The following is a 27,909-nucleotide window of genomic DNA, read 5'->3' as shown; positions in this document are numbered from 1 at the left end:
ATGATCCCGCCGTTCTCACCTCTTCTCTCCATTTTGGCAGAACCCTGCTGTTCTCTCTTCCGCCAAGAGTCTTGGAAGGTCAGTCTCTTTCAGCCCAGCCTCGTGTTCTTCCTTCCTTTCTCACACCCTGTCGCAGCGCCCATCGTCTCATTACCCCCCCACGCCTAACCTCCCCCAAGGCATGCAGAGCCACACGGGACAACGACGTTCGAGGAGGGAATAGCTCTGGTAATTGTTGGTCGTGGAGAACATAAAGCACCATGGCGTGGGATCACCTGGACATCGACAAGCCGCATCTGGCGTACATGATCCTCGGCGGCTTCACGGGCCTGTTCATGCTGTGCTCGCTGTTTGTGAAGGAGAAACTCTACATCGGTGAAGCTACAGTTGCCACCATCTGCGGCATCATCTTTGGCCCCAGTGCGGCCAACCTCTTCAATCCACGCGAGTGGGGGAATGTCGACAAGATCACGCTCGAATGCTCGCGCATTGTCCTGGTGGTGCAGTGTTTCGCCGTCGGCGTCGAGTTGCCCAAAGCCTACATGGAGCGACACTGGAAGTCCGTCGTGCTGCTGCTCCTCCCTGTCATGACCTGGGGCTGGCTGATGACCAGTCTGTTTATCTGGTGGTTGGTGCCGCCGTTGAACTGGCTTGAGAGCTTGGTCTGCGCCGCCTGTGTCACCGCGACCGATCCCGTCTTGGCTTCGTCCGTCGTCGGTAAGGGCAAGTTCGCCAAGCGAGTCCCTAAGCACTTGCGGGATCTGCTGTCAGCGGAGTCGGGATGTAACGACGGCATGGCCTTTCCGTTCATCTACCTCGCCTTCTATATTTTACGCTACCGACCGGATGCCGGAGAAGTCTCGCTGAACTGGTTCTGTGTGACGATCTTGTACGAATGTATCTTCGGCGCCGTCTATGGATTTCTGATCGGCTACGGGGCGCGTCATGCGATTAAATTGGCGGAGCGCAGCGGTCTGATTGACCGTGAGAGTTTCCTGGTGTTCTATTTTGTTCTGGCGGTTTTCTGCGCTGGATCGGGTAGTTTGCTTGGTATGGACGATCTGCTGATCGGATTCTCCTGCGGTGTCGGCTTCAGTAATGACGGCTGGTTCACGGAAAAAACTGAGGAGTCACACGTTTCCAATGTCATTGATCTGCTACTCAATCTGGCATACTTTGTCTACTTTGGGTCCATCATACCATGGGCCGACTACAACTCCCCCGAAATTGGGTTGGTCCCCTGGAGGCTGGTGGTGATTGCGCTCTTGGTCATCTTCTTCCGCCGCATTCCGATCATGCTTCTACTAAAACCGATCATACCGGATGTCAAAACGTGGCGTGAGGCGCTTTTTGCCGGCCATTTCGGTCCCATTGGTGTCGGTGCCATTTTTGCGGCGATCCTCGCCCGAGCCGAATTGGAAAACGACAGTACCAACCCCCTGCCTCAAAGTGAACTGCCGAAAGAAGGGTCCAAAAACTACTACATCATACAATTGATTTGGCCCATCACCACTTTCATGGTCATATCCTCCATCCTGGTGCACGGGTCATCCATTGCGGTGTTCACGCTGGGCAAACGCATCAACACCTTGACCATCACGCTCTCCTACACTCAAGCCAACGAGGAGGGTCCTTCTTGGATGAACCGGCTGCCCAGGGTACAGTCGCTGGCGAAGGGATCCATGTCATTCCGAAAGACCGACGAGTTGGATGCACCGTCCGAGGAGAAGCTGCCCGAGTATGCTCCTGGGACGTTGCCTCCCATCGGTATACCCGGCAATTTCCTTCGACGCGTGCGTGACGATGACAATGAGGTTCAAAGAACCGAATCACCCAACCAGGCGTCGATGAGAAGGAGACGCCGTAGTAAGCGTCATGCAGATGCTGGTGGCCCGATCAGTCAGTCGGCCATCGCACCAGTCGCGCGCCTTGAGACCGAATCCGATGAAGAGAAGAATGAGCTCGAAGATCGCGATCATGTTGAGCGCGGAACCTCTCCACCGACTGCTGAACGAGACCGGTACGGTCGCGAGCCTGAGATGGAGGTTTACCAAGAGGGCCATAAAATGGTCATCGAGGATGAAGAAGGCAACGTGCTCAAGACCGAAGATACCAGTAACCTAAGTCCCGAGGAACAACAACAACATATTGAGGAGCAGCGCACGCGCCTAATGAAAGATTCTTCTGGGGAGTTTGCCCCCTCTCGGAGTCAACCACACGAGAAGAACGAAGGAGAAGAAATCCAGCATGTTGTCAGCGAGACGGCCGGTCAACCATATCAGAAACTTAAGAAGTGGACCAACTGGACCAGCCTGGGCAAGGGCCGCGCGAAGGAGAAAGAGGAGGGGCCAAGTCAGAAGAAGCCAGCGCCTACACCCAAGCAAAAAGCTCGGTCTGCTCATGCATACCAATTTGGTAACACTATCATCGTTGAGGATGAGGATGGTGAAGTTCTGAAGAAATACACTATCCCGGGCGGCGAGCGCGATAAGACCAAGCCCAAACCTAATCCCGAGGCTGAAGCTGGACCCTCTTCACAGGCGCCACTCCGGCGCGGTCTGACCCGTATGGGCACGTGGTTGGGCAAAGAGGAGGAAGGGGAAGGCTCACAGGCCTGGCCGGGCCAGAAGAAGAAGGCCGCACCGAGAACCGACACGGAAGATTGGGCAATGGACGACGGACTACGGTTTACGGTCGCACAGAATCAGGATATTAGCGCCCATGGCGTTGGCTTCGGCCATGCTGGCCGCCGCATGAACAAACGGGAATTCTTCGAGCAGCTGAGAGGCATGGATGCCCGGGCCCGCCGCGATCTGGTCCAGCAAACGGACGCACCGCCCTCCGTCCAACAAGTCGCCCAACACGATGCCGACAAGGAAGAGACCCATGAACGTCGTCTCTCCCTGGCAGCAGCCGCGGCTACTAGTACAGCCGCCTCTGGCGCCATTCCGGATGCAGTGGAGGAAAATCTCTCGGCCGAGTCCGTCACAGGCAGCGAAGCGAGCGAGGAGGATTCCGAAAACCGCGGCAACGCGCCCAGCCCCAGCGTGGCAGCCTCGCTCGCCAGGTTCACCCGCGGTACCTCTGCCCAAGAACGGCGCAGCAATCTCAGTCCCGAGCCACCGGCTCGAGCGCGTGTGCGTCGTGATTCCGACGACGACGGCACCGAGCGCATCCCACCGTCTCGTCTTCGCCAAGCAGCCGGCCTCAGCGCTCCACCACGCCAGGCCGACGATGATACAGGCGAGACCCCCGCCGAGCGTCGTCGTCGTCAAGCTGCACTGGGTGAGATAGGCAACGATTCCGCGTCTGATTCAGATGCCGCTATTGAGGATTCCGACAGCGAGGACGATGGCGAGCCTCGCCAGGTGCCCAACAATAAGGTGCAGTTCGCCAACGATATCCAGGCCGGAAGTCGTTTCAGCCCGGCCGCGGACCAATCCTCGCCGTCTGGATCTGGGTCTGGCTCTCAGTCGACTAGTCGCCATCGCCCGCGTATTTCATGGGGTGGCGAGATGGGCCGTGATAAGTGATTTTGAGGCTGTAAAGTCTATCATTACTTCCTCTCAATGAATGAATGCCGACGTACTTTCTTGCCTTGACTGTTTGGAAGTTTCCTGCATAGCGCTTGACTTTGCATATGCCCCGTTCCTCTTTTTGTTTGTATCTTGCTTTTGTCCCTCAGCCTGTGCATACTAGGTACTCTGTGCCGAGTTAAGTCATGGCATGCAAATTTCTTATTCAGGTTAGATTTTCTCTTTCTTGTTCCTATATTATATGTTCCAACCACGGCTACTGTGGCTGTTAGAGGTTAGAGCAGAGCGAATTCATGATATGCATTTCTATGTCTTGGTACTCATATTTGGGTGGAATGTATTGTGACTCGACGAAGTGAGTGATTGCTATGCAAACATCGCCCCTGCCAAAATTAGGAGAGTGCAATCCATATAAACAATCATGAACTGCCCAGGTGCATACTGCGGTATATGTATACCGAACTTAATTGAGATTGGGTATAGGCGAGGCGTCCAAAATATATCGAGGTATCAAAAACATCTAAATATCTTCCAATGTTCCTAAACAAACAAAAAAGAATACGGAAGGACCACCATCTAACCATCACCGCTCCATCGTACTCTGGGCCCGCATAACCCCCCTCCCAAAAAACTCACTCACAACGCCAAATCCATCCCGCGAGCGCGACAGCTCTCCGCGGAAGAGATCATGCTGATCCGCAGACTCAACCTGCCGCTGGCGGATGGCGCGGAGCGTGTCGTTAGTCGGGGCACAGACGGGGCATTGGGCGTCGTCGTCGATCTTGTTGAGACACCGCTCGTGGAAGGAGTGTTTGCAGAGAAAATGCACGGCTGGTAGGTCCAGGGATCCACCGCAGGCTTGGCAGCGGCGCGATTGGAAGACGACGGGTTGAGTGGAGAGGGACTCGAGTTCTTTTTGCTTTGTAGAGGTTTCGGATTTGTAGCTTGTGATTAAGCGGCGGTTCTTTGGGTGCACTGGGTTAGTTTCGAAGGGACAGATAGGGGTAAGTAGAGAGAAGACTTACGTTGTTGATGTCCTTGCGTTCACGGTCAATGTTCTCGCTCAGGTACTTCTTAACGCGGCCCATCGATACCACGGCGTTGTTACTCAGTGCCTGGATCACTTGAAGTGGAGAGAGAAGACCGTCTTCGTCAATGCGTCGGAGAACCGCGTCCAGTTCATCGCCCGCTTCCTCCAGGATCTGGGGGCTCGAAGCAAAGTACGTCAAAGCGTCAATGTAGAGCTGGGGCTCATCAGGCCCATACCGTCGTAATGCCTTGATGGCCCCTTGGGTATCCTTGGCAGCTGTGAAAGAGCGGAAGATGTCCAGACGTAGACCTTCCTGCTCGCGAACAAGAGTGGAGCCTTCTCGGAAGTTGGACAAGTCGGAGAGGAGTAGGACGCTGGATGTTGAGATGGGGATCTGGCCATGTCAGTGGGAAATCATCGAGTTCAAGCTTGCAAACTCACATCTTTGCCCTCGATCAGCTTTTTGGCCTTGTTTTCCCATTCTTGCTTCTCGGTGGCATCCTTCTTGCTGTTGGCTGTGTCTAGGTACATCTCAAACAGTGTTGTGAAGAGATCCACTTTAGACTCTTCCTTCAGATCAGGCTGCTGCACAAGGGTTTCCAGGAAATCGATGAATTCCTGCGGATGATCTACAAACGCAGAGAAGGCCGTCCGCGGCCTCGGGACTTCGTAGTCCGGTGCTGGCGTTGCAATTTGCTCTTCCGTCGCCGCTGTTTCGGATGCTTGGGCCTGAGACGGCGTGCTAGTTCCGACGGTCATATATCGGAGCGGAAGGAAAGCCGCAAGACTTTGGACTGTACTAGTTGGTTGGGCCTGGGGCTCAAGAGGCAATTCCACCTCTGTGCGTGGCTGATAATGGCCGGTGTAATAAGCTTTGAAGAGTTCTGTGATTCTCTCGGGGCAATGGGCCATTAACACCCGGGCATATTTCATCAGATTGTGATAGGCCTAGAATCAATTAGTTTGTTGTCAATCTTAGTTTCAATATCTCAACATACCACTTCTGGGTCTAGTCGCCAGATATATTCAACCGCTTCAGCATATTTCTTCGAATCCTCGATCAAGATATCAACGACCATGTCGTTTTCGCCATGCTTCGTAGCCAGGTAGGCTGCCTGCTCATAGTATCCGCCCTGGCGACACATGGCGATAGCAGTTTCCAGATCAAATTTCAGCTCGCCAGGAGCCTTGATAAATGAGTCCAACTTGCTCGTGTCCTTCAACTTGGCATAGCAATTCAACAGAAGCGTGGTGTGGTCGACCGTGGCACGGCCATGATCGTGTAATTCTTCCAGGTACTCGATTAGATTGTGGATGCGCTGCGTATCCAGATACTATTATCAAGGGTCAGCGGTGCAGCGTCATGGTCAAGAAAAACTTCTCACCTTGCGAATAACCTGAGACGGTTCAGTGTTGCCAATGGCCCGAAGATACTGCTGCATGGCAGTGTCGTAGTCACCTCTTTGATACAGAAAGTCGCCATATTTTCGATAGATTGCATTCTGCTGCAGGGCGTCAATGCCGATCTTTTGAGCAAGATTAATGGCCAGGATGTAGAGGTTGCGCTCGTAGAGGATTTCCAGCTTCTGTTGAAGTGTCTTTTCTCGGTACCGGAAGATCTTTCCATCAGACGTAAGCAAGAATAGATCGCCCCATTCAATAAAGATGTGTTTCATCGGCGAGGCCAACGATTCACTGTGCGCAATGAACTTGAGATCGGTATCAAGCAAGGTGAACGTGGTCGACCCGAAGATCTCATCCGCAGGATTGACGCCATATCTCCGCAGAGGGTCCGTCTTTGAAGATCCAGCCTTGGGCGGACAGACCAGTGCCACGTAGTCTTGGAAGGCATTGATGGATGTCTTCGGGCTTTCAAAGGCATAACTCGGACCCCGACCCCGTGCGCCGTAGGTGTATATGGCGTCCTCTCTAGCAATCAGAATAACCCCGCCTTCCTTGTCCAGCGTCATGCAGCGCACCGCGCAGCCCGAATCCTCTAGGACGCGCGCCGGTTGGCCCTGGCCTCTCCCCGCGATGACCTGAGTTAAGATCCGACTCGTCGTCGAGATGTACAGCGTGGTGATAGCGCCATTCTGGATCTCGAGCCCCGTGATTGGCTCTTCCGACTCAAACACAATCCGCTGTCGCGCGCCACGGTCGTGAATGAAGTCGCCCCGGATAATCGACACCGACCCGTTCGCAAACCCGATTGCCACCTGTGAAAGATCCTCGACAGTCGCAAAGGCAGAAATCTGTTTTTGAAGTCAACGCGCCGTCCCTAAAATTGTGTCTGAACTCGAGGTGCGCACCGGAAACTGCCTTCTAGCATTCTGCACTGACACCGTCGACAAGCACCGCGGCCCACCACCCTTCTTCTCTGTGTCCAGCGCCCAGACTTTCATAACTGGATCATTCGACAGATCCTCTGCGATGGTGACTAGTAACGACGTCCCGCCGATCTGCTTCATGTGCGTAATGGAGCCGGCATCGTAGGCCTTGAACGATCGGAGAACCCGGAAGGCCGACGAGACGATGTGAACGAACCCATCGGTGGTGCCGAGGAACAGATTAGCAGACCCGGTGCATAGACTGGCAAGATCGCTCTGTTGGGGTCAGCGCCATGGGCATTCCGCAGCAGCAGGAGAGGTGGGAGGGAGCCTTACACCGAAGACGGAGGTGCTCTCCTCCGGTAGCTTGACCGGGGATACCTCGATGAAGTTGAATGCTTTCCACTAAGAAGAGGTAGTCAGTATCTACATCTCAAACAAACAGGTGTCAAACGCACTGATGTCAAGGCCATTTGGGCGCGCCATGGAGTGATGAAGAAGGGAAGAGATGAAGCTGGCCGCAGCTCTCCCCGCGACGCTTACTAACTCGGGAACTAAGTCAACTTAACCAACCTCAGTTACCCAAACTAGAACTACAACTACAACGGATATTGTTTACGAATATTGTTTATGAACGGGGAAAAAATCATTCATCAATCGTCATCATTCGTATAGAAATTCGTTGGTCGTATATTATTCTCTAGTGCGCCAGGTCCAAATCCAGCGCAGACGAATGTGCATCGCCCGAGGATGGTGCTTTCCCAGCTTGGCTCGGCTGTCTCGACGGCTCTCTCATGAGATCAAAGCTCTGCTGGAGCCAGCTCCCGGCCTCTGCTATTGCCTGGCTCAAGTTAAAGCTCTCGGGATGTACTCCCTGCCCATCCTGCGCAGTGGCAGGCGTGGACCCGCTCAGGGTAAACGGTAATGAGGTTGCTTGCGTGCCCGATCGAAGCGCCAATGGACGGTTTGACTGCTGGCCTGTCAACCGCGGGCTACCTCCTCCTGTACTGGTGTGCGCAATCTGATAGCCACTCTCGAAGTCATTGGGAGGCGGAGCTGCAGGTGCGGGGGCACTAGCCGGGTTTGTTTGTGACCCTGCTCGGTACATCCTGGGCTTCTTGACTGTGCTGAAGGTATAAGGAGTGGCTGCATCGATCATGCATTGCGTGCTCATGGCCGAAGGTTTATCCTCGTTAAGAGCATTGGAGGTTTGAGCCAGTCCAGCTTGATGTGAAGCTTCGATCCGGGCAAAAGGGGTGGTATGGTAGAGATGAGGTGAGTTGCTGGGTGACCGCGAGGCAGGGCGTTTCCGGCCTGGTGAAGTTTGGTCGTTTGAACCAGGGCTCTCCAGGTCATCTTGGAACGACCTCTGCGCGTGGAGCAGAGCGGCTTGCGTCGAAAGTTGAGTTCCTGGACTGTTATCCTGGCCATATTCGGTATTAACCTTGCGCACCATCGTCGAATGCAATGATGTAATGCGGTCTGATACACCGGGGGGTGCTGGTACTTCCTGCGCGGAAGGCAGGTTTTCACAAGAATTCTCTTCGGTTGAGATTGGTGGTTGCGCGGTGTCCCCCTTGGAGACACCTGTGTCATCAACGAGCCGAAGACTTTTGTGTCCCTCATCCATGCTAGGCATGGGAGGCTCTTCTACGTGATAGGAAACAGCAGTGTTCGTATCTTGGTCTTCGGAGATGGAGTCCACGCGAGGAAGTTTATCTGCAGTATCCAACCTGCTAGGAGACTTTGGCTGGACTGATTGACTGCATTTGTGGCGCCATCGACGATACTCAAATCGAGGTAACTGAGACGACGAAGAGACAACTCGGAGCGACGGATCTTGGGGTGCATCCTTAGCAGACGCTGAAGGTTGTTGGGGGACATTTGCAGCGGGTCGAGTTGAATGTACTGATGTGTCTGGAGGATTGTTCTGCGGTTGTATGTCCATGGGTATCGCCCTAGGGGTTCGCAAGCGAGATGGAGACAATTCAGGCCGACGACGCTTGTCCTCTGCTTTCCGCGAAGCAGCCTTGGTTGTTGGAGAACTAGGCGGGTCAAACTTTAAAAAGTTCATTCGCTGGCGGTCCTTCTTTAGCCAGTCCGGCGCCGATGGGACAGCAAAGGACGGTTCATCGGCTTCGTCCACCGATGCTTGTCTCGATTTGCCGGGTGAGAGCGGGACCTGTCTCTCCCCTTTGCGTAATACGGTGGTAGGTGTCTTTCGATCGGATTTGGAATGCGATGAAGAGCGTCTTCTTTGTGCTGAGGGACTCGGTAGTACGACAGCAGACGGTCGGGACAGTCGTGAATCGACCGACAAATCCTCGCGGTGTCTGGGGTGCCGCAAGTCTGTTTCTTGTACCACGCGGTCTGCATTCTGCCCCTTTGTAGAACCTGTGCTTGTCCCAACCTTCCTGTTCTTCCTCCATGGGTTCACCCAGTCCTTGTCAAAGGGTCCGCGAAGAGATGCGGAGAGAATGAAGAGCGGTTTGCCCTGCAGGTGGGATTCGGCCAGCCTCTCGATCCTCCGATACTTTGCAGCCCGGGCATCATCGTCCAGCTCATCGTCGGAGCCCAGCACGCCGTCGAGGTCTATGTCAGAAGCCGGTGGGGGGCAGGTTTCGAGGCTGATCGGGGAGACCGGCCGCGGGTATGGCATCGGGGTGGGATGGTGGGCGGGCTGGGGAGCTGCGGCAGTTGAGCACTGCAGCGAAGCAGCCAAGTCAGAGAGCAGCGGTGATGGCCGAGCGTCATCGCTGGCGGATGAAGAGGGAATCAGATGTGCTGCCTGGGCACGAAAAAGCACTTTACGCGCGCGGTTGGATGCCCGGGCAACGGTGCTGACATAACATCCCTGAAGGCGCGAAGAGCGAAGAACGAGTAGAATCTTGTTGGCATCAACGTTTGGTGGCTGTTGGCAGTCATGATAGTGACAGTTGCTAGTAACTGATTCGTGACATGATATTTGTTGAATTGGTTGAACAAGATGGGCCGTCTGATGTAAATGGGGTATACCAAGTTGGAAGACTACATGTTTACACGAAACTACTCCAGTATCGGTTGCTGGCCTAACAGCAAATCGATGGACCTGGATCAGGGACTTTCCACTTCAACAATTTGCCGCCACGAACAAGGTCCATGTCCGTCGGAACTCCGCCACTGGAAATGGATGGGAGCAGTGTCGACCAGCCGGATGATGCAGAACATTGTTCCCTTGGTGATCCACCGCGGAAAGATCCGCCCCGCCGTTTATACAGGGCTATTGCGCGCGTGAGAAGACCCTCCTGCCACGAAGCCGAAGTGATGTGTCCATCCCGGAATGGACACGCGGAAACTTGGCCGGCGTACGAATGGATTCCGATTTTGCAGCTTGCGGCCATCAACAGTAACGTCCTCCTTCTAGAGTCGCGTCGTTCGAGATCGAGGCCGGGCGTCCTTGTCCAAACGATGAGTGTGCCAGTGTGGCTGCGCATCGGTCAGTACAGCCGTGTTGCAGTCTAACGGCCGTCACTCCTGCAGCATTGCGTTCAAGGAAATTCCGATCAAGTAGTAAAACGGGAAGCAAAGAGATCTGCCCTTGGAAGCATCATGGCTCCTGGAAGTCTGTTTCCAGTTAACAGAAATTCATGGTTTTTGTGACAGGTTGGCATGGCCCTAGGACGACGTGGGCCTTCGATGTTTTGGTGGAGATCAAGGCGTATATTGTGAGCCAGAGAGGAACAAAGGTTGTCCGATGGACAAAAGGAAGCACCTGGGGGAAAGCCCACCCCCCATCTCATCGCCCACATCTCATCGAAGCGGGCACGGATGACGTTGTCGTCCATGAGATTATGAGATCCTGAGGCAAATGAGACTTGCCAAGGACCGGTGAGACCAGCAATGGTACTGTATACCCGACTAGTGGCTGCCAAGGACGGTCGAAAGAGCCCTCTCATTTCTCCGCTCTTCTCTGCTCCAACGATCTTCCGCTCGCGTGGAAAGTCCTCGTACAGCAGTGCAGTCGCTGTCTCCATCATAGCAAGAGGCTATTTGCTCCTTCGCAGAAGCAAAGCCATAAGCGCTTGACAAGGCCAGCAGGCCACCCACGAACAAATAATCCACTTGTCGTATCCCCGCCATCGCCGGATTCTCACCCGGAATCCGACTCACAGCCCCTCCTCGGCAGCAATTGCCGGAGCAACTATAGGTCCCAATACATCACCAGACCCAAAATAGGATAAATCAATACAGTACTTCGTGGATCCCGTACCTCTACAAAACGATCTACTTGCGACCATGACTCGTAGAGTATAAAGTGCGCTCTAAGAAAACCCTCACTGCGAGATTCTGAGTACAGGATATCATCGCTTCTCGGCTCGGAGAACCGAAGGTCTTGGAAGGCACGGAATTGTCCGACCGCACGTGGTTCGTGGAGAGCACATAAGCGGGGTGTCAAAGCGCATCCGATCTGATTGGGTGGATCTCAACTGTGTCTTACACTGTGCAGAGCATTAGCAGCGAGTTTAGGGTTGCCAGGGTCTAAATGCAGACCGCTTCAGGCTGATGTCTCACTTGTGCATGAGTGAGACACGAGCATCAGCTAGTTTTCCCTGATTGCTCCCTTTGCACCGTGTCATACACTAATTTTAGTAAGATCTATACGAGAAACCATTGCGGAGTAGCCATGAGAGGTCTCCAAAGAGTTTGTGATGACCCGATCGATGCTTTAGTAAGGCCACCACGATCAACGACCGAACGGCCGTGAGAAAAGCCATAAATACCTCCATTCCTGCTATAGATTCTCGTATTTTTTTTTTGTTATTCTCATCCACAGACCACAGCCTTTCAAAGTACCTACATTCCTCTTCCAAGTGTCTCTTCTTTCCACCTTTGATATTCCACAATATCGCAAACATGCAGCTCACTCAGTTTCTTCTGTCTACCCTCTTCGCCTCCTCGGCAGTCCTCGCCGCTCCCGTGTCCATGATGACCGCCGGCCCTGAGTGGACTATCACGAACATGAAGCGCGTCTGCAACGCCAAGGACACTTCCTGCACCTGGACCTTCGGCATCGAAATCGGTTCCGGAGTTGCTACCCCGTGTACTTTTGTCGTGAAGGGCAACGAGGCCTCCGAGGCCAGCGGTGGCCCTGTGAAGTGCGGCGCTTTCACCGTCACTTCGGGCTGGAGCGGCCAGTTCGGCCCAGGCAATGGCTTCACGACCATGTCCGTTGTCAACGACAACACCCGCAAGATTGCCTGGCCCGCCTACACCGACGTGCAGCTCGACACCGAAAAGGTCGTCAAGCCTGACCAGAGCTACGCTCCCGCTGCTCTCCCTTGAGTGCGAGAACAACCGGCGAAAGAAGAGGAGGAAGGCTGATGGGAGCTGACAGCATCGAAGCTCTCACTCTGTCCAATAACAGTCGATTCCAGATACTCGATTGGCTTTTCTGTACTTAATTCTATTGCGGAGGAATGAAATGGGTGGATGATAGTGCGGGCTTACACGAGAAACGTGCCTGTTGAAACGTGGCGAGGTCTAGGTCTCGAATTAATAGGAATTTCATTAATACAAATCGTCTATACTACACTACCAGTAGGCTGATGGGACATTAATGGAGTGACTGGTTGCCCAATCTGGTAACCTTATCTACAGTTTTAACGCCATCCACTAACAATCAACATACTACCGACCTCGTAAGTTTCAACACACAATTTTTATGAACATTGTACTGATCTATATCAAAATTAACCGTAAAAGGTCCTTTTCATACACATTTTATCTTAGACTAGATAGCTTCTCTCTTAGCAAGAGCCCTAGTCCAACAACCCGCACATGTGCCCCTCGCTCTCACACATACGGCCAGAATAAGGAAACTAAATTGTTTATACCCTGGAAACGCAGCTAAAATGTAACAGTTAATTCTGTATTCGGGATTCTCTGGCCACTACGCTGCTGACAACTAGGCCATAGACACATACTCATAAACCGCGAAAAAAAGGCCCGAGATATATATTTCCAGGGCTGCGCAGCTGTCGGCGTGTATGCAAAGGACCACATGGATAATCATATTGATCTATGGCACAGCAAGAATACACTACACCTTTTGGCTATACTATTATTACTGTTATTGCCTTTATCATAATAATTGTGCTGAAAAGACCTCTGCCGATTGCCAACCCGACCGTATAGATGAGCAAAACAAACATAAACACGGCCCCACAACCCACCCTTAATAGTTAACCTCCGCAACTCTCTCATCATCCCATGTTTGTTGTTTGTTTCATGTCGCTCTCCATCCCGGATCCCTTTGTTTTGCCCTCGAGTGCGCGTCCCTCTACACGGTCGCGCGCCTAGGTGTGCGACAACAACAATGGCCCAGCCCTGGCTCGACAGTCTCTCCGACGACTGGCCCTCGTCCCCGAACTCGCCCACAAGTCCTGTCCCAGCCAGTCTGCCAGGCACCCCGAGTCGCATTCCAGTGGCTGCACGCCGGCCCGCCGAACAACAGTCGCCGGCCGACAGCAAGAAGAAGGTTTCACGACCATGCCATTTCGTCAAAAGGGAGCCCCCGACCCCGAAGTCACCGCGATCCCCCCAAACCCCGAAGCTGCGTTCGCCTGCCCCGACCAAGACCACCCCCAAGAGCTCCCCCAAGAGCCCCAAATCCACCTCGAAGCCCACCCCGAAGTCCACCTCCGGGACAGCGGCGGCGCGCAGACAACAGGTGATGGACAACCGATCTCCGCTACGATCGGTGTCGAACGTCTCGAGTCAGTCGGGTACCGTCCAGATCAAGACCAAAACAAACGAACTGGAAGGTGGGACTCCAGAATGGCGCAGGCGACTTCGCGGGGAAATCTCTGGGGCAGATCAACGCGATCTCTTTGCCCCCATGGGCTTGGAGAGCGTGTTCAAACCGCCGACGCCGGGGTCCGCCAGCGCGCAACAAGATTCAATACCGTTATCGAAACAGGACAACCAGCTGTGGGACTTTACCGACGCGTCGTCCCGCCGGGACAGCCTGGCGGAGGAAGGTGAAGAGGAGCAACGCGTGGACAACGAGTCAGATTCGCCTCTTGGAACCATGAACCGGACACTTTGGCCAGATGAACGCAGGAGTCGCGATCCGTCAGGACTATCACTGGGTGATACGCAGCTCCGGACCGCCAGTGGATTGGAGGATCTCCGCAATGAGGGAATCACTCCCATAACCTTCAGCCGAACGAACACGGTGGGAGGCAATGCGACGTCAGAAGTGATCAAATCGGCTCTCAAACAGGTCACGAACAAACTCGAGAGCTTATCTATTGAGACTGGCAGCCGCCCTGACTCGCCCGTGAGCGACAGTGGCCTCTTCTACAACCACAGTGAACCACACCTGGAAAGCTCTCCTCGCGAAGACAGTTTACTGGATGCGACAAGCCATTCGCTCCCGCAGGACTTGTCCATGGGCACGGTGGATTTTAGCCAGCGAGGCATCGTGAATCGCGGCTCTTTACGCCATCGATTCTCTCCTTCGCCCTTTCCTTCTAATCGCCTGTCACCTTCACTAGCCCACTCCAAGATCCGCAGTTCGCCTCTCTTTACCCGCTCGCAGAACGATCCTCCAACTTTGCCACGACCATCCTCTTCTCACGTACGACCTGCATCACGCGGCACACCACCGACAAGGGACGAAGCTATGCCATCGTCCGGCAGTCCATTGAAGTTGTTTGGAGAGCATGACACGTTCACCAACAATAGGCTGCTCCGCCGCATGAGTCAGTTTGAAGAGACCTTTGACGACCTGTCCGATGGCGAGGAGCCGCCTTCGCCTTCAGAAGAAGCTCGGCGCAAGGGAGAGAGTCGGAGCTTCTTGAGTGCGCGACATGAGCCATTGAGCGAAATCACCCCGGGGCGAAACGAGCGTCTGGCCTCAGAGAGTGCTCTCAAGGCCCACATCAGCCGTTTTGGGCGCGGGGAGCTGGATAGTTTCGATTTCTCGGACAGCAACAGCCCCTACGAGACAAAACTGGTGTATGATGAAAATGAAGGGTTCGGATCTCGCCCAACCTCACGCAGACAAGCATCTGGCCAGCGGAAGTACCTTCGCCGGGGCTCGCAGTCGGAATACCACCGCCTTACTAGATCCAGTAGCTCCAGCTTCACACAAAAACCAACAGCGTGGGCCCGACAGAACTTTTTGAATGATCTGCAACATGCCGCCCGGACGAATCAGAAGGAAAACATGGCCTTCTCCGAAACCAAGAGAGTCCCCAAGGCTCCCGGAATGGACCCAACTCCAAAACGCCGCCGGACGATATTACGCGATAGTGAAGAACCTGATCATGCTCACTCAACGGGCGAATATGCCGTGAAGCACGGCGATAGCATGTCTCTCCTACAACGAAGTCTTTTGCAGCACGGCGTGCAATTCGAGAATGGGAACTATCTGGCGCCTCCCGCTTCGGGCCAGTTCACAACACGGCCCAGAACTCCAACCCCAAGCCAGATACGGGCTGGCCAGCAAAGCAGTACATCTGCGACTCGCAATTTTTCTGAACCTCCATTTGATGACCTTGACTACTCGGATTCGTTTTCCATGGAGGGTGAAGTCCCACTGGTCAAAGTCACCAGGGCGAGCGATGCTTCGCGGAAGGGATCTATCACAACTCAGGATTATCTGAATGAAGCGACTAAGATTATGGATTTGATTCGAGCCAAAGGCCGACACACATCTGAATTAACTAGTGTTCATGAGTCTGGTCTGGAGAGTGAAGATGGCGAGCTCAGCTATGACGACGAATCAACCAAAGAAGCGTTTTCTCGGCCTCCTAGCCGTGATGGATCGGATCTGCGCAAGATTCGAGAGCCAAAGCAGCTGAACCCGCAAATTTTGAGCCATCTGAAGAAGTACCAAGAGAAAGAGGGCCTGGGATATGGTGAATCAGTTGCATCCCTTCATATTCACCCTGGCCAAGAAGAGCGCCGAGGAACGAAAAGCGACTCCCAGAATGCCTCAATGCGCCGACATTCCCAGGAACAGCGAAAGCGCAAGCCCAGTGGTTCCATCGAGGATGCCGCCGAGAGCATTGCCCACGACCTGATGACCATCAACACACAAATGTCTGGGTTCAGTGTTCACTCCGTCCCGACTGGCTCGTCTCAAAATTCTCAAGCGAAAGGCATGTTGCCGTCGGATCTAATCTCTCACTTGATCCCTAAGCAAGTCAATGGGTTTACCTATGACCGGCTGAAGAATCTCTGGGTCAAAGAAGATGCCGCCGAGCAACCTCCACCAGAATCCTCTCGGGGCGATGACAGTGTCGATGACCCTTTCAGAAATATTCCGGATCTGAGCGTGGATGAACTGCAGGAGATGTTGAGAGTCCATGGCCCCGAGTCTCCTGTGAAAAGCAAGAACCAATCTCCTCTGGCAAACGGCAATGCACGCAGTCCAATGGCTGATAAGGTGGTCACCAACGATTCCGAACTTCGGCCGCAGACGATAGATGGAGAGCTGTCCCTCAACACAAGCTCGGTCCAATCCAGATTCTCTCGACCGACCCTCTCCAGCGTTCCAAACGCCGGCACTAGGGCTACATCATGGGCCACGGATGATGTGCCAAAGAGGGGCCCTTCTGCCGGCAATATACGGCCATCAGGAAAGCAGACGCGCACCGCAACTATTGGCTTCTCATCTCCTCTGGTTTCACATGTCAAATATGGGGATGGTTTGCATGCGTCAGAGTCGAGCTCTGGCCCAGGGAATCCTACCGGAACGGAGAATACAGGCCAAACAGACCAACAAAGCTCTGCTGGCCAGCCATTCGTTCAACATCCGATCTCACGAATCGAAGAGGGCAACGAGGACGCGGGCGCTGAGTTCAGTCTCATTCGTCGGAACGACTTACTAGCTGTTCACCAAACACCTGCCAGAGATGCAGTGGAGAATTCTTTGGTTCCCCTGCAAAGCCCGGGTCCGGACACAAGCTACAGTTTCCAACTCACACCACTCGCGGATTTCTCCGTTAACCAAGCCGATAATCCCCTGAATCTCGAAATGAGTTATGTGGCCCAGCGCACGAACCCGTCATCGTTGCGACAGGTGCACGGCACCTTTGCCCTGGCAACCGAAGATTTAATCAAACACATCACCGACGTGGAACCGTATGAACCATATTGGGAGCATGTGCGGCGCCTGGTTCTCCGAGAAAAAGGACTGATCACTCTGCATAAGCTCAGCGATTTTTGTCCGCGCCTCGAAGAGCTGGATGTTTCCGACAACCATATTGGCCAACTGAGCGGCGTCCCTGCCAACCTCCGTACGCTCAAGATTGCGCGCAACTGCCTCTCCAATCTCACTCCCTGGGGCCATTTGATGAATCTGCAATATGTGGACGTTTCTGGAAATGATATCGAGACCTTGGACGGTTTCTCCAGTCTGATCCACCTCCGGGAATTGAAGGCGGACGGCAACCAGATTCGCAACATCGACGGAATACTCGACCTGAATGGGCTGCTGAGCCTGAAGCTGAGCAACAACTCCGTGACCGAAGTGGATTTCGAAGGGGCTGAATTGTAAGTTACTTTTTTGTTTCTCAGTGACAAAGTACATGCTAATCTGTTGTTGCGCAGGTCTCGTCTTCGGGATCTTGATCTAAGTCACAACTGTTTGACCTCCGTTCACAATATCGAGTGGCTCCCGTCCCTGGCCACTCTCGATCTCAGTTCCAATCAGATTCGTCACCTTGATGCGCCGCCTTCCCTCATCAGCTTGCGCGCTTTGAAACTTTCTGGCAACCGACTCGAGACTTTGGACCTAGCGGCCTTCCCGTCCGTGAATCTTGTCTACCTGGACCAGAATTGCCTTTCGACAATTGCTGGGTTGGAAAAGTGCCACAACATAGAAGTACTATCTGTTCGCGAACAGACATCCGCTACAGACAATGACCCAAGCTTCGAGCTTGATATCGATCTTGGAGTTGTCAAGGATATCCGCAAAGTCTTCTTCTCGTCCAACAAGCTTTCCTCCAAAAGTCTCTCGCCATCATCTCCCCTCCTGCGGCTGCAGCTGCTTGACATCGCCGCTTGCGCGCTGCAAAACCTCCCCGATGACTTTGCGTCAAACTTCCCTAACGTCAAAGTTCTGAACCTGAACTTCAACTCCGTGACGGACATCGAGTCACTTGTGGGAATGAACTGTCTTTCGAGGTTACTAATATCCGGGAATCGCCTGTCAAGAATGCGCAGAGTGTGTCAAGTGTTGAGTCGATTGGGGCGAACCGTCAAGGGCAGCGCATGCTCTTTAGGAAAACTTGACATCCGCGGAAATCCCCTTACAGTCGGCTTCTACCCGCCCGCTGTCACTGGAAGTGGAACCAACACCGACCGCAAGAGGCTGAAAGCAGACGCGAAAGCAGTTATCCGCCGGTCACAAAACAGCCAAGACCTTTCAGATGCCCTGGCTGATCTCGGGCACGATGACGACCAGATATCTCACCCTGGCTCTTGGGAACTCGGCACAAAGCCTGATCGACCCGTCGAGATCGACGACCCATACACCGTTCCCCCGGCCGACCCACAATCCGACCAAAAGTACCTCTCCCATCTCGATCGACCAACCCGCCTCCGCCGCAGGGTCCTCGAACTCCTTCTCTACGCCGGAACAAACGGATCCCTGCATAGACTCGACGGCCTTGATCTGCGACCTTCCCTCGGTGAGGAGTGTCTGGATATGAATCAAGCGTGGTCGAGGCTCGAGCAGTTGGGCGTTCTGCGGAGGAAGGCCATTACAAATTAAGCATTGTTCCGCTACGCGCATGGAGTTTTGCACCATAACATCTAGGATGGATGGCTCTACTGTCTTTCTCTCTGTTTTGGCGTTGGGGATTTTGGGAAGTGAGCCGTCATTGCATTATTGGAGTTAGTTTATTATTCGGAGTTGTCTATGGCACTTATAAGAGCCTGGGCTCACTCTTTATTCTTCATGACTTCTTTCATAAATATAGCTCTTACGAAACCTCCAAATGCGGTTAATGGTGCACGGTGAACCAATGTCATCGTAGATTGCTGTGCGGGGGCGAACATGCGAATCGGCCCCCATCCGCTTGCGCATTTGGCCCCCACAAGGCAGCGTAAGAATATAAATGTTCGTTCTATCCATCGTCTGACATCAGGTGAAACCTGGTGCTTCTTTTCCTTCGCAAATTCCATACGAATCTTCTGGTAGCCTTCCCAATATCTATAGCCATGGCGTCGACCGACCGCATTTTCCCTATACCCGGGATTGAACACGGAAACCGGATTCTTGCCTCAGTCATTGAAACCCGAGCGCTAGACAAGCATACGCACCCCTGGGTGTCTGTCCCTATCAATGATGCCGACTTGTCACGCGGTTATAAAGACCTTAGCTTCTGGCAGTTAAACAATGCAGCAAATCACGCTGCTCAGTGGCTAAGCCAGCAGCTTTCTGCAGAGCCATTCCAGTGTTTTGCTTATGCAGGCCCCAAGGATCTTCGTTATCCGATTCTCGCCGTCGCAGCTGCTAAGCTGCAGAAAGTGGTAGGTCGGCATTCTCATTTCGCGAGAGCTTTATTAACCCCTCAATCACTACAGATGATTCTTCCGTCGCCACTTGTGACGCCCGATGCTCAGATGCGGATTTTTGAGAAGAAAAATTGCACCTTTTATCTGCGACCTCAGGCTATGGCGGACCATGTCGATGGTGTCCTACGCGGTGCCTCGAATTTCCAGGTCATCACAGTTCCTGAACTTGATGAATTTTTGAAAGATGACGAAGCAACACAATTTGTCTACAAGAAGTCTTGGAAGGAAGGTGAAGGTGATCCCTGGCTTGTGTTTCACACTTCTGGCACAACAGGTGGGTTCTATCACACCATCGAATACATGACTTGAGTTGTTAAGTTTTCGCTTAGGGTACCCGAAACCTATCACATACACTCAGAGCATGATGGCTTCTATTGACTGCTTTGCATCCCTTACGGACGCTGAGCCAAGTATCATAGAGCAATTTGCGCTTCGAAGATGGTATACACCACTGCCATCACTACATGTAATTTCCAAACTTGGGCTTTCCCTCGAACTGAACTTACTCTTATCTAGTTTGTGGGCACATTTTTGGTGCTCTCCATGACTTCATTCATCCACACCACGATTGTCCTGGGGCCATCAGCGCCTCCTTCACCAGAAATTGTCGTAAACATATTGCGTTACGGACATGTTCAAGGAGCCCTCCTTACCCCAGCGTTGACGGATGAGCTTTGTCTTAAACCACATGGCCTAGAGGCTCTCCGAGAACTGAAATATCTTCACTATACTGGCGCACCTTTGTCTGCCAAAACTGGAAAGCAACTGGAGAATCATGTCATGATTTCCTCCGCTGTCGGTAGTTCAGAAGCAGGACCCTATTTTGCAGCAGTTCATGACCACCCGGACGCCTGGGACTACCTTGTCTTCCAAAAGCATTTAGGAGCCAAATTCGAGCATCGGATGAATGACTTATACGAGCTGGTCTTTGTACGGCAGCCAGAGACTGGGGTGCAGCAAATCTTCAAGGTGTATCCAGAACTCGACCGCTTCCCAACCAATGATCTATGGAGGGAGCATCCGGTCCACAAGGGACTCTGGAAAATTATCGGCCGCGCAGATGACTATATATACTTGTCGCATGCCGATGGGCTACATGCCTCGAGTCTTGAGCCCGAGATTGAAGCCCACCCGGGTATCAAGTCGGCATTGATTGGTGGCCATGGTCGTTCGGCACCGGTGCTGATTGTTGAACCTTTTCCGGAAGCTGATTTAAACACCGACAGTGGACGGCAAGCACTGATCATAAGCTTGCAGCCATACATTGACAAGGTCAATTCTCGTTGCCACGAGTGTGTCCAGCTTTCGAACGAGCGGCTCATATTTGCATGCAAAGAGAAGCCGTTTGTTCGAACGATAAAAGGCAGTGTAGCGAGATTGCAGACTCTGGCGTTGTATGAGGATGAGATATCAGCGTTGTTCATCTAGCCGCATGCACTGTCAGATTGGTTTCCAATAGCAATACTTCGACTCTGATTCGCCCTCGCTTAGGCCAAAAATAGCTAGCATTGGTGAATATCTGTCAATGGAATAACTCGTTTGGTCCTCAATAAGCTCGAAAAAGATACACCCGTTCGCTCTGTTTAGCATATCTATACAGGGAGGCAAAGGAGCTATTTCTGTAGCTCTTTAGCCTTTGTTAAAGCTTACTTAATGAGGAATTGATAGGGACAGCACAGCATTTGTAACCTCCGCCCAAGTCATATTCTACCCAGTAGGGTTTCCATGGATAAATGGATTCTTAAAGAATGGAAGGTCTTCTAAAGCCGTGCTTTGTAGACAATAGAATCTATTCACAAACCTCATTGTTCCAATTCTAGTTGTTTACTCTGCTTATCGACCTATTAATCGATTCCCGTTTAGTTGTAAATAGAGATAATAGCGAGGCCAACACACCATTTCAACTTAGGGGTAATGGTGTCTCATCACCTGCATTGATCTGGAAGATTCGACTTGACCATATAAGACTAGCCACAAAGCAAAGACGAGGTGTCGCGTATCCTTGAGAGACCTCCATTTTCTCTTGAATCAAAGAGGTAAATAGATATTTCTTCTCGAACCCTCTTAAGGAGCGTTCTGGCAGTGCAGGCAGGATTGTCTTTCTCTCTGTTTTAGGGTTAGGAATTTTGGGAAGTGAGCCATCATTGCATTAATAAAGTTTTTTATCATTCGAAGTGTGCTAGAATTCAATCCCTTTTACTTCACCTCACTCCACTCACTTTGCTTCGTACCCTTTTTTTTCTCTATATAATAAAGTTTTACAATCGAAAGTATGTTTCGTTGAATTAATCAATAATTTCCTAACTCCTCCTAAAGTAGATCTTACTAGTACCGCGCTCCCCCTGCATACAAAGCACGAGATTATGTGGTGGAACTCGATCTCAGTGGACCACGTGGCTAGCCCTTGTTGACCCATCACCCCCAACATTATTGTGGTCAATAATACCTAGTACATAGTAATCCGCCGTTGTTTTCTTGTAATACTATAATCTTCTCTTAGAAAATTCAAGTAGAGCAGATGGCCTCAATTCCCGATCTCAACCACCCCCGCGTGGATTTTAGTATTATTTATGGTCGCGGGAGGATGACTCAGGAGATTGCTCTGGCCGACTAGTATGACATGATCGTCAGTGCAGCCTGGACTGCCCGCAGCGGTTTGGAGCTCGTGCCGAGGACTAGAGAAACTGAAAAACAAGGCACGGGTGCCTTGTCTGGAAGGATAGGGAGGCCAGGAAGACTGGAAGGGCTGAGGGAGACAAGACTGTGGGGACTGTGAAGACTGGGAAGACTGGGAAGACTGGGAAGACTGGGAAGACTGGGAAGACTGGGAAGACTGGGAAGACTGGGAAGACTGGGAAGACTGGGAAGACTGGAAGGGCTGAGGGAGACAAGACTGTGGGGACTGGGAAGACTGGGAGAGATTGGGAAGACTGGGAAGACTGGGGAGACTGGGAATAGACCAATGGATCTGTGACCCGGAAATGAGTGGAGCCTGGCCGAACGCTTGGAACAGATAATGCCGAACGCTTGGAGCGGGTGATGCGCACTGGCATTTCACGTCAAATAACATTTCGCTCCGAGTCCCAGCCCTCAAGTCTCTTGTATTGCTGGCCTCGATGTGAGATAAACAGGCCCCGCCCCGATATGCACTTTTCACGGCAATTAGGAAATTAACATGTATCTGCAGACGAAGCCAATGGGTATCGGACGGTTTCAGGTCCCAAGTTATTGGATACTGGAAGCCACTCCAAGACTGGACAGTTCGCTGTATAATGAAGACCTGGCGTCAGCTGTCGATCACGCTCGTGCTGGGGCTCCGCGGGTCGGTGGGGCGCCGCGAAGGCGCCGCAACAAAATGGAAAAAAAAAAAGGAAAAAAAAAAAGGAAAAAAAAAAAGGAAAAAAAAATTTAACAATTTTGTTCTTGAAAAACCGGTGGGGATGTCGACGACGGATTTCGTAAAATCTGTTTTGATGGCCACCCAGGGCTATGGTACGGGACGCAGCGGTCCGAACGGGTCCAGGGACTTATTCTCCCGGCCACATATGTCCCAGGTCATTGTAGTAGTCTCCGACATGTCCTTTCCGAATTTTTCATCATTGAAACAGAACTATGATGAGAGAGAAGATCATACAGATCAGTCCCACTCTAAGATGTCTAAGATGCCCATGAATTGCTGACAATGTATGATAACTTTTCTGGAATACACACCTCCTTCTCACCGACTTCGATTCGGCTGTACTGTTCCTGCTCGGTAATTTTTGTCAAAGAGTGTGACAGGGAAACACTCGAGTGGTGACTAAAGCTCGCAATGGAGAGCAGCAAAAACAGGAACTTGAGAAAAAGAGCACCAAGCGCACTTGGTAGAAGAATATACAGTTACAAAATTCGACAAATCCTTTTATAATAGATCAGATTAAGGCCGTCTAGGCTCTTACCAAATCGAGGGCTCATTCCCCCGGGCTTCCCACTAAGGGTTCCCAAAACAACCGAAGGATTTTTTGGCAGCATCTTCAGGCTTACGGAGATCGGTCAATCCATTTGCAAGTGGCTGAGCACAAACGTCTCTACGTCAATACTAGCTCCCGCTTGGTCTCCGATCCCCCGAAAGTAATTAGGCAGGGATTAATTCCAAACGTATATAAACAGGCAAATCCAAAGTTTCTCGTTCAAAATTTCTCATATCCATAAACACCATATAGAGAGCCTTGCATTTTGCGAAGATGTCCATCTTGACAACAGCGATTGTTATTTTATCCCAGCCATTGCGGTGGTTTTTCAATCTTTTGAAGATAGGGTTTCCATTTCCCCCGGAGCCAGAAGAAATCGATCTTGGACGGGTGGGTTATTCGTTTCGAAGACAATCCTGATAAGCTGTACGAGTCTCTGATACTGACGTGGACTATAAAAGGGACACATCCGCATACCCCATCGACGTGACACTGCCCCCCTCCCAGCTGGACTCAATTGGCGCAAGGGTTATCCTTATGATGAGTGAGGCTACTATGTGAAGAGAATATACAAAGTAAAGCTGACGGTATTTAGCGAATAAGTGAAGTTATGACCAACAGCAAGCTGTTTCTGGAAAAAGTGTTTGGATTTTCCTCATCAGTCATACATCCACTCTGTGTTTTTATTTTCCGTATACCCTTCAGTTCTTCTATCATACACTTTTCCACCATGTGCATGATTTCCCACGAAATAAGGAACCAGTCAGAAGACAATGGCGTTGTAATGCTATATTGTATTTGTGTACGTAAAAGCTGCAAAGCCTCTCGGAGCCCGAGATTTTCTTCCACCTGCGCTGTCCAATCATGTGGTGCCGTATATTTTACGGACACCATTATATCATTAATTACAAGAGGTCAAAACTTGCAGATCAAACGCGAGCGCCTATTTTACATTGAAGCCGAGTCCAATCTAACCAAAGATGGCGAAAGAGTGTTACATAAACCGTGGCTGGCTGGATCGTTTAGAGATCCGGCACGATAGAAGCTTCCGGCCCAAAGTACTGCAGATCTTGCCCTGGTAGCGTACCGCGGAAATCTGTAAAAATCTGCAAAAGTCCGCAAAAATCCGCAAAAATCCGCGACCCCTGCTATTATTTATTTCCCTGCTCACCGTCCACTAGTGTTTTACCCAGGCAGGAAGCGCTGATCCCCATTTTCTCCTGGTCATGCCCTGCGCAGAAATCTAAGCCACTTTTTAGCCCCTTTTGTATTTCGGTCTTCCTTCTTACTCTTATTCATTCTCTTCAGGAAAATCTTTCTTCTTTTATGGCCTATATTGTCCAACTGGTTTATGAAATAAACCACCACCACACCGCGCCTGTAAAGCGCCCGAAAATACAGATCTTGGACTGCACCCTATAACACAGTCACATAATTCAGGTATAAAATGACCTTTCGTGCTTTTAAAATGCCTACATATACTGATTGATACAAGGATAGCGACTAGATATACTCGATGCCTTGCGCGTGCCTGATCCTCTATCTTCTCAACGCGACAATTTTTTATTGATGACAAGGCAGTATCTCCGATAACGAACACTCAGTTTAGAGCTGGTGGAGCTTATACTTAAGCTTATTGTATTTTACTTCTTTCGACAAAGCCTATCGCTGTATCCGCGCGTCTATGCAGCAAATTTGTGACATGTCGACTGCTGTGGAGAACGATTAATATTCTACATCAGATTTTTCACCTTTCAGACCGACAACGGTTGCTTTCTGGTCCATTATGACATGGGCCGTAGCTGAACTAGGGATTTTGGGCTTAAAGTTAGCAATCGTTGGCCGGCCCGTTCCGTGACTCCACCAGGCATCCACATCGCAAGACAAGAGCGGAGGATAGACATGAATGATCAAGTTTTAAATGTGTGAATGGCAGGAGGAAAATTATTATTTTATGGCAACCTGTAGAGCCCCAGACAGCATCTGGCCAATAGCTTGACATGAGTGATGTAATCCCATCCGTTTTGCAAGTTCAGTTGGTGTATACCAGTACACTTAATCAGTCAGAACTTCCCTCGATTACTGCTCTGGAAGAATAACCAACTTGATAAACAGGGTTATCATCCCCGTCCAAGCACTGCTTTCGCAGAGGCCCAGAAATACACCAAGAACATAGATTTGTTCGGCGCTAATAGTTATGGCGATAAGTCCTGTTAGAACACCCCGGATAATCTCGAGACCAGGTAACCAGAAACTGGGCCGAAGATAAGTCAGGATAATCTGAGATGGGATCAACATGATACAGTATGCAGCATTGAAATAGGTCGTGTACCCATGTTGCATAAGTAAAACTACCTGTAGTATGTTCTGTCCTACTTACAGGTTCAACTGGTTGCTATATAAGTGGAGTGGTTCTTCGGCGAGATTCCGAAATTGATCGGAGAAGATCCCGCGCCAAAGTAAAGGTCGAAGCGGCTGACGAGGTGCCCAATAAAGCTAGAAGAGGTAGACGATAAGATTACGATTAAGCCCCCGCACCGAAGCCTGCTCGCGGACCGAGTCACCATCACCTCTTCATTCATGTTGTGTCTCGGACTCGACGGACGATCCTGTTTGAACGCATGCAATATTTGATTTCCGATTGCTGTGACCCCAGCAAAATGTCCAACAACTTGCCCTTTTCAACTCCATGTCTGAGTTACTGGCAACGAACAACTCGGGCATTTCGGCATTTGAATGCAAATCAGTCTGTAGAAGTTCCAACGAAGATCAAATACGTGGTCATCGGCTCCGGAATATCAGGTGGCTTAACCACTTTTGAACTCCTCGAGTCCGGCGTCCAAGGAGAAGATATCATCATTCTCGAAGCGAGAGAGGCTGCCAGTGGTGCCAGTTCCCGGAATGCGGGACATGTTCGACCTGGTTTGTTTAGACTCTGGGAGGAAAGCAGTACGCAAGCTATTCTAACTCCCTTAGATGCTTTCCGAGGATTTAGTGCCTATTCTAAAATTCATGGAGAAGAGCAAGCCCTGAAGATCATCGCCAACGAGCGCTTAGTGCTGGAGAAGGTTGATGAATTTACCAAAAAGTATAACGTTCCATGCGACTTTAATCTGACAACCACTTTCGAGGTTTGTATGACTCTTGAATTTGCAGAATATGCGGCACGGAGTCTGGAAGCATTCAAGCAAGCAGGAGGCAATGCCTCGCATATCAAATTCTACGAAGGCGAAGAGGCACAAGCAAAGACGAGAATCAAGGGAGCGGTAGCAGCATACGAGTGGCCGGCGGGATCAAGTCACCCAGCAAAGCTGGCCCAATTCTTACTCCAAGCTGTTATCGCAAAAGGAGTCAAGCTGTTTACCTTTTGTCCAGCGACAGAGATACGCCGAAATCAATCAGAAGCTGACCTGTGGGACGTGTATACGCGTCGGGGGATTATCACCACGGACAAGGTCATACACTGCACCAACGCGCATGTTGCTAAGCTTCTACCACGCCTGGAATCTTACGTTACGCCAAACCGCGCTCAAGCTCATTCCTTGATCCCAACGCCGGAATTTTCGGGAGAGAATGCTCTACAGAATACCTTTTCCTTGCGTTACAGCCTCCACCACTTTTACTCACTCATTCAGCGACAAGGTGACGGAACCCTGATACTAGGAGTATCACGATCCAATCCAAATCTCAGCGAGGAAACAGTCGCCAGCCGCTTCAGTATAGACGACTCTGGCTACAACAGGGAGATAGCAGAGGACGCAATCGTCAGCTTTAACAAGATCTTTCCAGACTTTCCATCGGGGGGAATGCTGCACGGTGAGGGTCTCGATCATGCATGGACAGGGATTATTGCCATGACCAGTGATTCGGTTCCATTGGTTGGGCACATTGAATCCTTACCGGGGCAATATATATGTGCTGGGTTCAACGGACATGGTGAGTTGATGCGTACTGATCCTTGGACTGATATCTCTAACAATTGAAGGAATGGCACGCATTTTCACCTGCGCCCCCGGTGTTGCTAAACTCGTGCTTGGAAAAAGATGGAGCGATACTGGCTTGCCTGAATGCTTTGAGTTCAACAAAGATAGACTTGCCAAGTTCTCAGGAGGACGTGTACCGTCGGTATGGTAAGAATGGATTCCGACAATTTCCCTTTAGAGATATTTCGCAGATGTAGTCTGGATTATTGTTCTTTCGTTCGAGATTATATTGTTGCAACAATTCGTCATTTTCCACAAAGAAATACCTGTCTTGCCCATAGTCTATATCCGAAGAGCCACTGGTAACCTTGTCCATTATCAAGACGATGACCAACGCGACATCCCTCGGGTCCATACCTCAAACCCAAACAGAGAAACCAACAATAACAAGGCATCCGGAACACATTGTCCAGTCATTCTTGGCAATCAGGAATAATAGGACCCCAAGTGAGGCGGGAAGGAGCATCAAAAAGCTTGGATTTCTACTAGCGCTGAGCCAGTTACGCGATG

The 27,909-nt window shown here is 51.4% G+C and overlaps 6 protein-coding genes across 6 annotated transcripts; 4 read left to right on the top strand and 2 right to left on the bottom strand.

Moving 5' to 3' along the window:
• Positions 1-260: 260 nt before the first annotated feature.
• Positions 261-3,533, top strand: PFLUO_LOCUS7441 (Na+/H+ antiporter; the record flags this gene model as incomplete). Its single annotated transcript, XM_073785085.1, has 1 exon — positions 261-3,533. The coding sequence occupies one exon, from the start codon at positions 261-263 to the stop codon at positions 3,531-3,533; it is 3,273 nt and encodes a 1,090-aa protein (XP_073641476.1).
• Positions 3,534-4,119: 586 nt separating this feature from the next.
• On the bottom strand, positions 4,120-7,366 carry PFLUO_LOCUS7440 (Vacuolar protein sorting-associated protein 11; the record flags this gene model as incomplete). The annotated part of the gene is made up of 8 exons (XM_073785084.1): positions 4,120-4,500; positions 4,562-4,960; positions 5,008-5,514; positions 5,565-5,900; positions 5,952-6,818; positions 6,876-7,169; positions 7,230-7,298; positions 7,352-7,366. 8 exons carry the CDS (start codon positions 7,364-7,366, stop codon positions 4,120-4,122), a joined length of 2,868 nt encoding a protein of 955 aa, XP_073641475.1.
• Positions 7,367-7,593: 227 nt separating this feature from the next.
• On the bottom strand, positions 7,594-9,552 carry PFLUO_LOCUS7439 (uncharacterized protein; the record flags this gene model as incomplete). The annotated part of the gene is made up of 1 exon (XM_073785083.1): positions 7,594-9,552. One exon carries the CDS (start codon positions 9,550-9,552, stop codon positions 7,594-7,596), a length of 1,959 nt encoding a protein of 652 aa, XP_073641474.1.
• A 2,234-nt stretch (positions 9,553-11,786) lies between these two features.
• Positions 11,787-12,215, top strand: PFLUO_LOCUS7438 (Effector tsp1; the record flags this gene model as incomplete). The annotated part of the gene is made up of 1 exon (XM_073785082.1): positions 11,787-12,215. One exon carries the CDS (start codon positions 11,787-11,789, stop codon positions 12,213-12,215), a length of 429 nt encoding a protein of 142 aa, XP_073641473.1.
• Positions 12,216-13,248: 1,033 nt separating this feature from the next.
• PFLUO_LOCUS7437 (Protein nud1) lies at positions 13,249-18,660 on the top strand (the record flags this gene model as incomplete). The annotated part of the gene is made up of 2 exons (XM_073785081.1): positions 13,249-17,438; positions 17,496-18,660. The coding sequence occupies 2 exons, from the start codon at positions 13,249-13,251 to the stop codon at positions 18,658-18,660; spliced, it is 5,355 nt and encodes a 1,784-aa protein (XP_073641472.1).
• A 449-nt stretch (positions 18,661-19,109) lies between these two features.
• On the top strand, positions 19,110-20,894 carry PFLUO_LOCUS7436 (uncharacterized protein; the record flags this gene model as incomplete). Its single annotated transcript, XM_073785080.1, has 4 exons — positions 19,110-19,421; positions 19,476-19,740; positions 19,796-19,932; positions 19,983-20,894. 4 exons carry the CDS (start codon positions 19,110-19,112, stop codon positions 20,892-20,894), a joined length of 1,626 nt encoding a protein of 541 aa, XP_073641471.1.
• Positions 20,895-27,909: the final 7,015 nt, after the last annotated feature.

This window comes from Penicillium psychrofluorescens (genome assembly GCF_964197705.1).
Source record: "Penicillium psychrofluorescens genome assembly, chromosome: 5".
NCBI classification, from domain to species: Eukaryota; Fungi; Ascomycota; class Eurotiomycetes; order Eurotiales; family Aspergillaceae; genus Penicillium; species Penicillium psychrofluorescens.
This window is presented reverse-complemented; position numbering and strand designations above follow the sequence as displayed.